Source organism: Balaenoptera physalus (assembly GCF_965194825.1).
Source record: "Balaenoptera physalus genome assembly, chromosome: 18".
NCBI classification, from domain to species: domain Eukaryota; kingdom Metazoa; phylum Chordata; class Mammalia; order Artiodactyla; family Balaenopteridae; genus Balaenoptera; species Balaenoptera physalus.
Window position 1 is genome coordinate 60,741,779 of NC_138899.1, and position 12,434 is coordinate 60,754,212.

The 12,434-nt window shown below is 37.0% G+C and overlaps 1 protein-coding gene across 9 annotated transcripts in view; it reads right to left on the reverse strand.

The window, feature by feature from the left end:
- Window positions 1-12,434, reverse strand: part of ZC3H13 (zinc finger CCCH-type containing 13) — an 87,918-nt gene that overhangs the window by 26,251 nt on the left and 49,233 nt on the right. For all 9 annotated transcript variants that reach the window (XM_082435355.1, XM_082435361.1, XM_082435360.1 and 6 more), the window contains 2 exons: window positions 6,399-6,709; window positions 3,269-3,733 (listed from right to left, as the gene is read on the reverse strand). In XM_082435355.1, the coding sequence (XP_082291481.1) occupies window positions 3,269-3,733; window positions 6,399-6,709 (776 nt within the window). The remainder of the gene's footprint in view (window positions 1-3,268; window positions 3,734-6,398; window positions 6,710-12,434) is intronic.

A 12,434-nucleotide genomic window follows, 5' to 3' on the forward strand; every position in this document is an offset into this window, starting at 1 on the left:
TATGGTGCAACCATTAAAAGCATATGCAGAATACATGAAAACTGACTGATGAGCCACAAAATCAGTCTCAACAAAAACAAATGCCAAAAGACTGACTTCAATCTTCTCCGATGACAATTAAAATTGGGGTAGGGGATTTATTTTTAAAAGCATGACTGGAAATTTAAAATCCTATTTCTATACAACTCATGAGTCAAAGAAGAAATCATACTAAAATTCAGAAAGTGTTTAGAACAGATAAATATTATCAAACTGTCAAAAAACAGATAACTAGGGCTTCACTGGTGGCACAGTGGTTGAGAATCCGCCTGCCAAGGCATAGGACACGGGTTTGAGCCCTGGTCTGGGAAGATCCCACATGCCGCGGAGCAACTAAGCCCGTGCGCCATAACTACTGAGCCTGCGCTCTAAAGCCCGCGAGCCACAACTACTGAAGCCCGCGCGCCTAGAGCCTGTGCTCCGCAACAAGAGAAGCCACTGCAACGAGAAGCCTGTGTACCGCAACAGAGTAGCCCCTGCTCGCTGCAACTAGAGAAAGCCCGTGTGCAGCAATGATGCAGCCAAAAATAAAAATAAATAAATTTATATATATATATAAAAAGATAACATCATTTATACATAAATTGTTCCAAATAAGAGAAAAAAAGAAGCAACGCTTTCCAACACATTTTATATGGCTACTATAACTCTGATCTCTAAACCAAACAAAGACAATATAAAAAACAAAAGCTATGCAGTGGTATGGTGGAACCGGAGAGCCAACTGTGTGCACCTCTTCCCATGTCCACACTGAGTGACGTTAGTAGCTCAAAATCTGCTATGGCAGGAGTAATTTATACCATGGAAATTGGCATTAGCTACAAGCCAGGGCTTTTATCCTGAAGAGTAAGTTGTTAAATATTTACCATCATACCATTGATTATATGCCAATCTCAATTAAAAACAAAGATGCTTAATTCAAAATTAAATTTTAACACACCTATTTTAGAACTTTTTTAAAAAATGAAATGTGTATTTATCTTAGAAATGCAAGAATAGTTCTAAATTTTAAAAAATACATTAACATAAGTAACAAGGTAAAAGAGACTGACTATATGATCTCAAGATACAGAAAAGCAGTCATGATAGAAGCTGTCAGCTAAGTTTGGAAAATTAGGAGACATCCTTAACACAATAAAAAGCATCTGCTAAAAATTTACAAACACCATGCTTAATGGTGAAATGCCAGCAATAATCCTTTAAAATCTGAAACAAAGCAAAGACGCCCATTATATCACTTGTAGTAAACAGTTCATTGAAACAGCTGTTCAGCAGGTTACTTGACAGTAAATAAATAATACTCAGAAAGGAAGAGCCAAATCTGTTCCCATACATAAATGTTTAAGAGAATCTAATTAGATCTACTAAGAAAATACAGCAACATCACAATGTAAGATTAATATAAAAATATTAATTACCATTTCCATACACCAGCAATAAGCATCAGAAAAAATGTTTTAAAATATATTATTTGGTGCACCTGTACACAGTTATTCACTTAAGCAGTATTCAAAAACAAAAAAAAGATCAGAACACCTAAATATATAGGATTTATTAACTTTATGGTATATCCTACAACATACACTATGCACCCTTTCAAAAGGAGGTGGCTATTTACCAAGTTGACTGATATGGAACCATCTCCAAGATTTTTTTTTTTTTAATTTATTTATTTATTTATTTTTGGCTGTGTTGGGTCTCTGTTGCTGCACCACAGGCTTTCTCTAGTTGCAGCGAGCGGGGACTACACTCTGTTGTGGTGCGTGGGCTTCTCATTGAGGTGGCTTCTCTTGTTGCAGAGCACGGGCTCTAGGTGTGCGGGCTTCAGTAGTTGTGGCACATGGGCTCAGTAGCTGTGGCTCGCAGGTTCCAGAGTGCAGGCTCAGTAGTTGTGGCGCATGGGCTTAGTTGCTCCATGGCATGTGGGATCTTCCTGGACCAGGGCTCACACCTGTGTCCTCTGCACTGGCAGGCAGATTCTTAACCACTGCGCCACCAGGGAAGTCCCCAAGATATTTTTTAAGTGAAAACAGCAGGGTATAGAGTATATAGTTGTGTGTTTTTTTTAAATAAAAATATTGTTTTAAACTATATTTGTAAAACCAGAGGAGAAAATGAATAGACATATACATCTGCTTGTGTAGAATATTCTTCCGACGGATACATACAAAATTGGTGAAAGAAGGAACCAGGTCAGGGATAGAAGGGAGGCTTTCACTATACATCCTTTTGCAGCTTTGAAATTCTGAACCATGTGAATGCATTATTAAAAAGAGAGAATTTTTTTTTTAAGTACCATTTACAATGGCAACAAAAATAGAGGGTACCCAGGAACAAAACACGTACAAGACCTTAACAGAAAAAGTTACAAATCAATAAATTTAATGTATGTGAAATAAAAATCCAACAGTTTTTCATGAAATTAAAAAAAAAAAGACAACTCATTTTTTAAATGTATATGAAAAAGCAAAGGGCCAAGAAAAGCCAAGACAACTATGAATGAGAAGGTGAGGGGCCTTCATCTTAACATGAAACTGTAATACTGACCAGGATAAACCAACAGGCCTCTGGAAAGAGTAAGAGTGGTCACAATTCTGCAGCAGTGTTTTGGGGAAGGGGAGTGAAGTGGGTGGAGGAAGAGAGCGGTCAAAGCTAACTCAGTTAAGGCAGTTTGGAGACAGTCAAGACCATATAGGTAGGTAGTTATTGATGATAATGGTGATGGCAAATGCTTTTTAGAGAAAGATAAGAAAAATGGCTCAAGATCCAGATAAATGATGTTTTGAGGTGGTTCTGAAGAAGCACAAGTACTAACGAATACACAAGTCAGTCACTTCTGACACCATCAATTTTGAAAGCCCACGATTTAATCCCATTTTAATGATCATTTTATCTATATACCTGTTTATTAGAAATTATTTCTTTTTGATGCTACTTTTTTGCCTGATAGCAATTTTCTTAGTGTTCCACATTAAACAAGGTGGTAGGCATGACTGGACATAATTCAACCAGGAGGTCTAAGTCAGGCCCCACCTACCTTCTGCTACTGTAGCTAATAATTCCTATTCGGAGCTTATAGGGAAATTCACAAATTCAATTAATTGAAAATTACTTTGACAAAGTGATAATGAACGTCAGAAATAATATCTTTAGAAAACAAATCTTAGGAGGTTAATAATTTCTCTATGAACATACAACATACAGTTCACTGACAAGTCAAAAACCTTACCCTTTTCAGGTAACTCTGGAGCTCTTCCCCTACTTCTGCCCATCCGATCATTCCTAATTTCACTTCGAGACTCAGTTCTGGACTCATTTCTTATTTCAGTGCGAGAACTTTCTTCTCTCAAATGGTTTCTGCCGTAACTTCGGGATTCTTCCTGATATGCATCCTCCTTTCGATGAGCATCTCGACTTTCACGGTCCCTGTAGTCGTGCGCATCACGAGTAGACCGAGAATCTCTGGGATCGCGGCTCTCTTTGTTATCTCTGCTGTAATCTCGCATCTCCCTGGAGTCCCGAATGTCTCTGGAGTCTCTTAGTTCCCTTCGGTCTCTAGTATCTCTGGCATCTCTCCGATCCCGACCATCTCGAGGTTCTCTGTCATCTCTGTGGTCTCTAGAAGAGCTCTGATCCTGTTCATACTCTCGTTCTTCTCTTGTGTCCTTTTCTCTATCCCTTTTTCCTCTAGTCTCTGTAACGCAATTTTGGAAATACACTGTAATTCACAAAATTTTAGGAAACCAGACGATGTATTTAATACAGAGCTTTAAATTTTTTAATACAATGGTAATTCATACTCTTTACAAAAAATAAAAGGAGAAAACATGGGCAAATGAGAAAAATAAAACTATCTGTAAGCTAAAATTCCAAAGGTAATTTTATTAACACCTGGATTATTTGTCTTGATTGGATAAACTTTGAACATGATCTTCTCGATCTTCTCACATCAACGTACCCATACTTACAAATCTTAAACAACTGAAACAAGTAAGTTGATCTATCAATGATGGCCTACTTTTTAGAAATCACTTTTAGATCCAGAGGCACAAGTGACTTTAATCATCTCTACCAAGTATTAGGCCAGACTAGAGCACACATGACTACCTCCAATGTACTTAAGCACTTGAGACTAGCCTACAATTAGTATGCTGGCTGGTAAACATATACTGTTATTCACCCTTTCTCTCTCTCGCTCTCTCTTATTTATTTATTTTTTTGAGCTATTTAATGAAATCACACTCCTGTCTCTAAAGAGTTTTCTACTTAAGGCATTTTCTAACATTTCATAGAAATATTTAAAAAAATAATTTCAGATTTAAAAAAGCTGGAATGAACCTCAATAGTTATTTAATCTAAACTTGTCATTGTATAAATGAAGGAACAGAGGCCCAGAGCTTAAATGGTTTAGTCAGCCCCGTACATCATAGGAATTTGCAAAGATTAGAAACTATTCTTTAGAGATGCCTAGAAAAGTATAAATTGATTACAGCATAAATCTGATATGAACTGAAAGAATTAACAAGAGACCCTCAAAGAACAAACCCTGTACTTTTTATCAGATTCCTTCATAAATTGCTCTTACACTCTGGAACAGCCCCAAGATCTGAGGCTATTTTAGCAACTGTAGCAGCTCTTGGTCGAGGACATTATAAATTTACCTATGGCTAGGTCCACAGACTTTCTCTGCCCAGTATCCACAAGACCCCCTAGATTCTCATCAATAACTCAATAACTTATCTCCCCTGCAACATAACTTTGCCCATATGCCTACATCCATGAATGCCATATAAGGACAGAAGCGCTAGGCAAGAATCTGACAACATCCCCATCTCTTCTTGTGCACATCTATCCCTTCCAGTCCTCCTCCAATACCAACTGTGCCTAGAAATTTGTTCACTTAGTATTAGATTCTCTTTTTATGATACCCCCAGCTGTCTTTACGAATACATCTAGTTACTATATTTTGTTCTTTACCTACCTCCCCATCCTTTCACTAAAATTATTCTTATTTCAAAAAATGACCTCTAGAGAGGAATAAACACCTACTACATCTCTTGTATGGAAGGTTAAAGAAACATCCTCCTTACAAAGAACCTAAAAATGTATGGTTTATTATTAAAAGGATTCCTCCTATAACATAAACCCCTCTTACTACAAAAAGCATTCCTATGAGACTCAACTGCATACTAAATTTCCCCTTCATTAGTGTGTTTAATAAGTTATGTTTTGAAATAATAGTTTTCATTCAGTAAGTAGTCACGAAATATATACTATATTCCCAGTCAACTCTAGTTGTTCATAGATAGGTATAAGAGAATTTTCCCATCTTACCAATGTTCCATAAATACTGCTATGCTGATCTGATTCCAAAATCATGTACACAAGGAATAATTCTTTAAAATAGGTGCTCTCTCCAGTCCCTACCTATGCATCCATCATTTCTTGAATAAAATAACTTGCACTGTTGATTGGAAGAGAAAAACTAACTTCAACACGTTTCATAGGTGACTGCTATACGATACTCAAATTGTGACTTTTTGTCAGTCTTGTGTGGGGTGCAGAAGCATGCTGTACGATGCTTTAAAAATGCATATTAAACAGAAATGTTGTTGCAAGTCAGCAAGTATTGTATTTCCTGAGTACTCATTATGTTAAAAAACTAACTCGGGAGATGTTAGGAAAAAGACTTGTTAAGTTAAAGAAACAAGGACAAGGAGCTTAGATAAGAAATACAGAAAGAGATGAGAGCTAATAGATTGTATTGCCAAGTTTTGATGATAACATCTCAGCGTCAACAGAAAATAGCAAATTCAAAGTTAACATAATTCTCAGGGATCTAGAAAGGAAAACTGCTTTGCTTGACTTCTTTGTTGAGTTAGACCTGGAATACTGATCACTTGGTTCACACTGACTTTCTGAACATTCCCCCAGCCCTCACCTCTTTGTCAAAATAGTTCTGATATGTTCAAACTCTGCTCCCTGGTTTGCTTTTCTTTCCTTCACCTCTGTTGTTTTTAAAGAATTAGCTAAGCAATTAGACTGATGCTCTAAGAATCATACCATTCCAAATTTCTAGAACTTGAAAGTACTCAAGTAAAACATCATAACTAAAGAAAGGACCAACTTAGCATACATATAAATGCCCACTTACATCTATTTAGTAGCTTACATTTCCATGTCCTTCAGCACCTCCTATTGCCCTCAAGAGCTATCATCCATGTGTTACAGAGATGTAGTATAACACAGTTCTCTTCTGTCCCTTATTTTAACAATAAATCTGAACGTCCATTTTTTTTAATAAAGAAAATATTCACTTAAAGAACTCTAAAAAAAAAAAACCACAATAGAGTATTTACCTTCCCTCCTTTCATGACGCCGATCATGAGACTGTGAAGTTCGTTCATGATCATGCCTCCCTTTTTCTCTCATTGGAGACCGATGTCTTGGGGGACTTTGCTTTCTCTGAGGAGAAGACAGGGAGTGTGAAGGATAGGGAGAAGCAGAGCGGCGTAAAGGTGGAGTTACTGTCCTCTGATAAGATGGTGAAGGAGTTCTTTTTCGGCGAGGAGAAGGAGAATGTCTTTGAATAGATGATCCTGATTGTGAGGAAGATGAGTGATGTCTAGAAGATATAGGAGAATGATGCTGTCCTGCTGGGGAAGTGGACCTACAAAGAAAGCAACAACAATAAAAAAATGTGTTCAAGAGCTTTCATTTCTAGCCAAAGGAAAATCTTCTTTAAAAACAAAGAAACAAACAAACAAAAAAACCTGAATGTAAAAGTTAAAGCTAAAAGTGTGAGTAATAATTCCAAGATAAATTTTAATTCACAATGATGTAAAATCATTAACAAGTTGATTTTTAAAGATCTGACTGATTTTGAAGTCAGCTTGAGACAACCGTTCTAGATGAGACATACACTACCCTTCTCCTGAGATTTGGCTCCAAGGCACACTCCCCTTTCCAGGTAACATTCTCCCTGAGCACAGATGGTTCTTACTCTCACGTAAAGTATGGAACTCACTCTTACCAGACATAATCTCTGACAGTGTAAATAGGTATTGGAGGAGGGAACCCACAAAGAGCTAAAGAGAAAACATACTAATAAGATCTAGATAGAAAGTGGGTGTAAGAACGCCTATTATTCAGGGCTGTGGGAGAAGGGAAAAGCTATCACCAGCTACGCCAAACAAAAGTTTGCACTGCCTGGGCTGACATTTAGGATAGGGAAAGAAAGCTGGAGTTAAGGAAAGGACATACTGTCTATACTGTCTTTATCTTAAATAACCTGCCTTCACTCTTGGGCAGCACAAACTGAAATTTAGTTCATAAGCTTTGGTTTAACTGAGGCTTCCTCTGCTGCCTTCAAATCATCTTCTTTGACTGCTGCCAGAGAAATAACTTATAAACTCATGAAGCACATCTGAATCACTCCTATAATCTGTTATGTCTTGGGCTGTGTCTACAATGAATATGCAAAAGGTGTGTGTGACGGAGAGCTAGAATACACACATTTGGGCAATAACTAAAAAGAAACAGGACTAATGTTTAAAAAATAACACTTCAGACATCACATGCTCAGATAAGTATCATATTTCTCAAAGTAATCATTTTGAGGACAGATGTTTGTTCAAAAAAATTATGAGTTCCTGTCAAAATATTTTAGAATTACCTTCACTGCCTATGATAAATATTTTTTTAACTTCCGCAATGTTGGCAAAATCATTATTAATCCTAAACCAGGATTCCTCAATCTTGACACTACTGGCATTCTGTATTCAGTAATTCTTTGTGGTGGCAGGCTGTCCTGTACATTGTAGGATGTCGAGCAGCAGCCCTGGCCCCTATCCACTAGAAGCCAGTACCATCTCCCTCCCACCCCCATTCATGCCGATAAAAAACTACTCCAGGTATCTCCAAATGTCCCCAGAGAGGTAAAATCAACCCTGGTTGAGAATCGCTGCTCTAAACTATGCTGTTTATAAATGATGCCTTAGTAGAACTTTTATCAATAAAAGGTTTAAATCTATAAAATACATGTTACTGAGTCAGGAAAGTGGTCAGATATATAGGAAAGAATTTTGCAAAACAAGAAATTAAGCAAATAAACACAATCACCTTTTGGATAATAGTTGACTTAAAAAATAAAAGTTAGCTAACTAGAACACCACATTATCCTAAACATTATAGTTATTTATGATTCTGCAGTACTTTCATGCTTTTAATAAAAATTGTTATTCCTTTCTCACATAAAAAAAATAAGACATAAACCACCATAACTTGAGTCTAAACTGAAATTTATTTACTAACAGATATGAGTACAAATGCTCAGTGGGTCTTGCCCAAATTTGGAAAACCATTTATGACCAATGGCTATTCAAATACTGAACAGAAAAATCACTGCAAGACTGAGAAATTCTAATTTGACTATTGTTTGGTGCTTTCCAATTTCCATTTCATTAGGTTCTAGTCAGTTTGGAAACACCTAAACTGAAAAAAATAAAGAATGTGGCTCTCCACTGAACTGACATGACATTTTGGTTAGTTCTGAGTTTATTTCTGGGGTATACTCATAATTGTTTCAGGAATGTCTGCAATACCCTTTGGTGATTTGTTCACAAAACTTAAATAAAATAGTTCATAAAACTATCTTTTAAAAACACATTACAGTCTAATCACATGTCTATTCCAATTTGGTGTCTATAACATGGAAGAAAAAATTTCGGTTCAAGCTTACATAATCAAGCTATCATAGTAAGGACAGAGCACCAATGTGTTGTCACGTTACGGCTTCAGCATTTTAACCATATTTTTCTTCCTACTTATCCTTCAGGGAAAAAAAAAGTTTGTTGATTTAATCATCCATTATCAAATGAATGTTTGTGTCCACCCTCCATCCCAAATTTATATGTTGAGGCCCTAACCTCCAACGGGATGCCGGAAGGAAGGGAGGAAGGGAGGGAGGAAGGAAGGGAGGGAGGAAGGAAGGAAAAGAGTCATTTTGATTCACTGGACAAATGTTAAGTGAGTACCTTTTATGCTAAGCATTATTTTTGACACCGAGGATACAGAAATGAAGAAGACAGACAAAATCACTAACAAAATAATAATGATGATTATAATAATATTAACAATAGCAGGTAACATATGCTGCTACTATGTCCACAGCATTGTTTTAAGTGCTTTACGTATATTAACTCATTTGGTCTTCATGACGACAACCCTATGAGGTAACTGAGACAGAGAGGACTGAAAAACAGTCTATCTTAGTTGCAGAGTCCAGGAGTAGCCCACCAACAACAAAGAAAGCCAATTTCAGCTAGTTAATGCAACATACAAGTCTATACAACAGAGTAATGAAGTGTAAACTGTTAGGTCCAAAAAAAGTACATCGGGGGACTACATTAGGTGCTTGGTAAGGAAAGGGCCTTTACTAAGAAGATGGCTTTTGAGCCAAGAGCTGAAAATTTAAGGGAAGAGCTTTTCACGCTGAGGACTCAGCAACCACAAAGGAGGCAGGAGGGATGGTGATATATAAAAAGAACAGAAAGAAGACAAGTATAACTACGATTCACGGGAGAATGAAAAGTTCATGAGAGAGGGTCAGAAAGCAGGCAGGGGACAGAGGATATGGAGTCTTCTAGGTCATGATAAAAGTTCAGATTTTATTCTAAGTATAAAAGAAATCACTGGAGTTTTGGGCAGGGAAGTGTCATTCAGAAATTGAGCAACTTGCCTAAATAACTATGAAAGACAGAAAGAAAATGCTTCTGTGTGATGATTTGTTTTAGACCTAGTAGCTTGCTCTCCCTTTGCAGCAGGTGATTAATACTCCTCAGAAGGGGAATCATTTCTAACCGAATGATCTACAGAAACTAGGAGAATACTTTTGTTGTGGGAATCTTTTGAAAGATGTCTCCTCCATAAATAAGTGGTACTTGAAAAACAGATTTGATTCAAGCAAACTAGTAAGAAGTACATAATACAAGTAAATCTAAGCCAAGTACTAATAATTTTTGTTCAATTTCATTTTTGCATTTATGTAGAAATGAATTAATTTCAAAAACCTCAGTCTAAGAATGGAGAAGAATGTTAAGATAAGCATTATTAGCACATCCTTCAATGATATTCAAGTCCAGAACTATGTGCCATTTAATTATAATAATTTTTCAGAATCTGGTTCAAGAGCCTTACATGAACTTGTTCAATCCCATGACTTGAGTGAGCTAAAAACTGTACCTATTGTTGTGACCAAGAGTCAGAAGAGACAAATATCCAGTATCCCTGGCACATGGGGAGATTGTTTTTAAGCTCTAAGAGAGTTGGTATTCCAAATGCAATAAAGCCCAGAAACAATATACACCAGCATAACAAAGATTGTTTTTAAGCTCTAAGAGAGTTGGTATTCCAAATGCAATAAAGCCCAGAAACAATATACACCAGCATAACAAATATTAAGACAGCTGGCTCCTATCTTCTACCTGGTGGAACAAGTTAAGCTTATCACTTTCTCCTGGGACAGGATGGGGTGATGAGGAGATGGAGAGGCCCAGCCCCTGCCAAGAAACAGCAAGCAATCCAGTCTTGGGAAAGAGGGAGGTAAAGAACGGTTCTCAAGTCCCTAGTCCGACTTCTCAGACCCAAAATCTCCTCAGCTCAGGCCAAGAAAATGGATGTCAAATAAGGGAGATTATTGAAATCGCTGCCACTGTCCTGGAAGTTCGATCCAGTCACAGGTCATTTAACTGTCAGTAGAAAATTACCACCAGATAACACCAAACCACAGCCAGACAGAGACGGATTTTGATACTGTGGCTGGGCATCTGATATTTCATTAGTCTCACTACATACCACACAGTCCCACATTTTTACCAGATTAAATTTTTGGCCTTTGTATGCCATGTTATGCATTTCTGATTGGACCAATTATTAAACAGGGCTAAACTTCCCAACCACCTCCTGCTACTGAAAACCTCTCCGAAGAACAATTTTCCTCTCAAGTCTCTAATTCCATCAAGCATGATAGACAAAGGGTTAAGAGCACAATTTTTAGGAACATAAATACCACTCTAGATTTTGGCTGCAAAACAGGAGCTTTTCTGAGTTCAACAGATTTTCCCAATATCACACCTATAAAAGGGAGTCCAAGCCTTGATCAATTGGACTAAATGTAAATGGCTTTTTTGCCCCCCAATGCAGTTATTTTGATATTTATAAAATGATTTCATTTTTAACACGTCTACCATGAATTCAGTATATTATATAATTATGTTCAGCTATATTACATATTTCTTTAAGTGTCTTAATTTTATATCCCTAGCCTAAATTAGTATTCATGTAAAAATAGTTTTTAGGTCTATAGACAGGGCTCAATTAAATGCAGAAAAAAGACAATGTCTCAGACAAGCAATTCCCAATCTGAATACAAAGGTTCCACGTTAATATTAAAAGATTTGCATATCCTTCATGATATTATTTGTGCTAATGTCCACTAATTGGGAAAATATTATAAAAGATATTATAAATTCATCAATGCTTTTAAAGTCTGAATTTTAAAATTACATTATTCTCCTTTTTTCCTTTTAGATGGGATACTGGTATAGTAACTGTATTTTTTTTTTTTTTAAGTATGGTTGATTTACAACATTGTGTGAGTTTCTGGTGTACAGCAAAGTGATTCAGTTATATATATATATTGTGTATATATATATAGATATAGATAGATAGATATAGGTATAGATAGTGATTGTATATTTTTAAGTGTCCTTCTCTTTTAGAGATATATACTAAAATATATACAGATGAAATGAAATAAGAAGTCTGGGGTTTGCTTCAAAATAACACTGGATGGGGGAGGTGGATAGGGGTACAGATGAAACGATGGATATGAGGGTCATTATACTATTCTATTTTTATGTTGTGAAATGCTCCATAATAATAATGTTAATGTAACATTAACATGTAATTCTTCCATCCTCTATATATAACTGAGTCACAGGTACACATTTACTCAAGAAACTATCGGGCTTCCCTGGTGGCGCAGTGGTTGAGAATCTGCCTGCCAATGCAGGGGACACGGGTTCGAGCCCTGGTCTGGGAAGATCCCACATGCCGCGGAGCAACTAAGCCCGTGAGCCACAACTACTGAGCCTGCGCGTCTGGAGCCTGTGCTCCGCAACAAGAGAGGCCGCGATAGTGAGAGGCCCACGCACCGAGATGAAGAGTGGCCCCCGCTTGCTGCAACTAGAGAAAGCCCTCGCACAGAAACGAAGACTCAACACAGCCAAAAATAAATAAAGAAAGAAAGAAACTATCAATTCAGTCTATAGAAATGCTTAGTGCACACGTGGATTCCTCCCTGTCCTGTCCTTCATAGCCACAGAATAAGATTC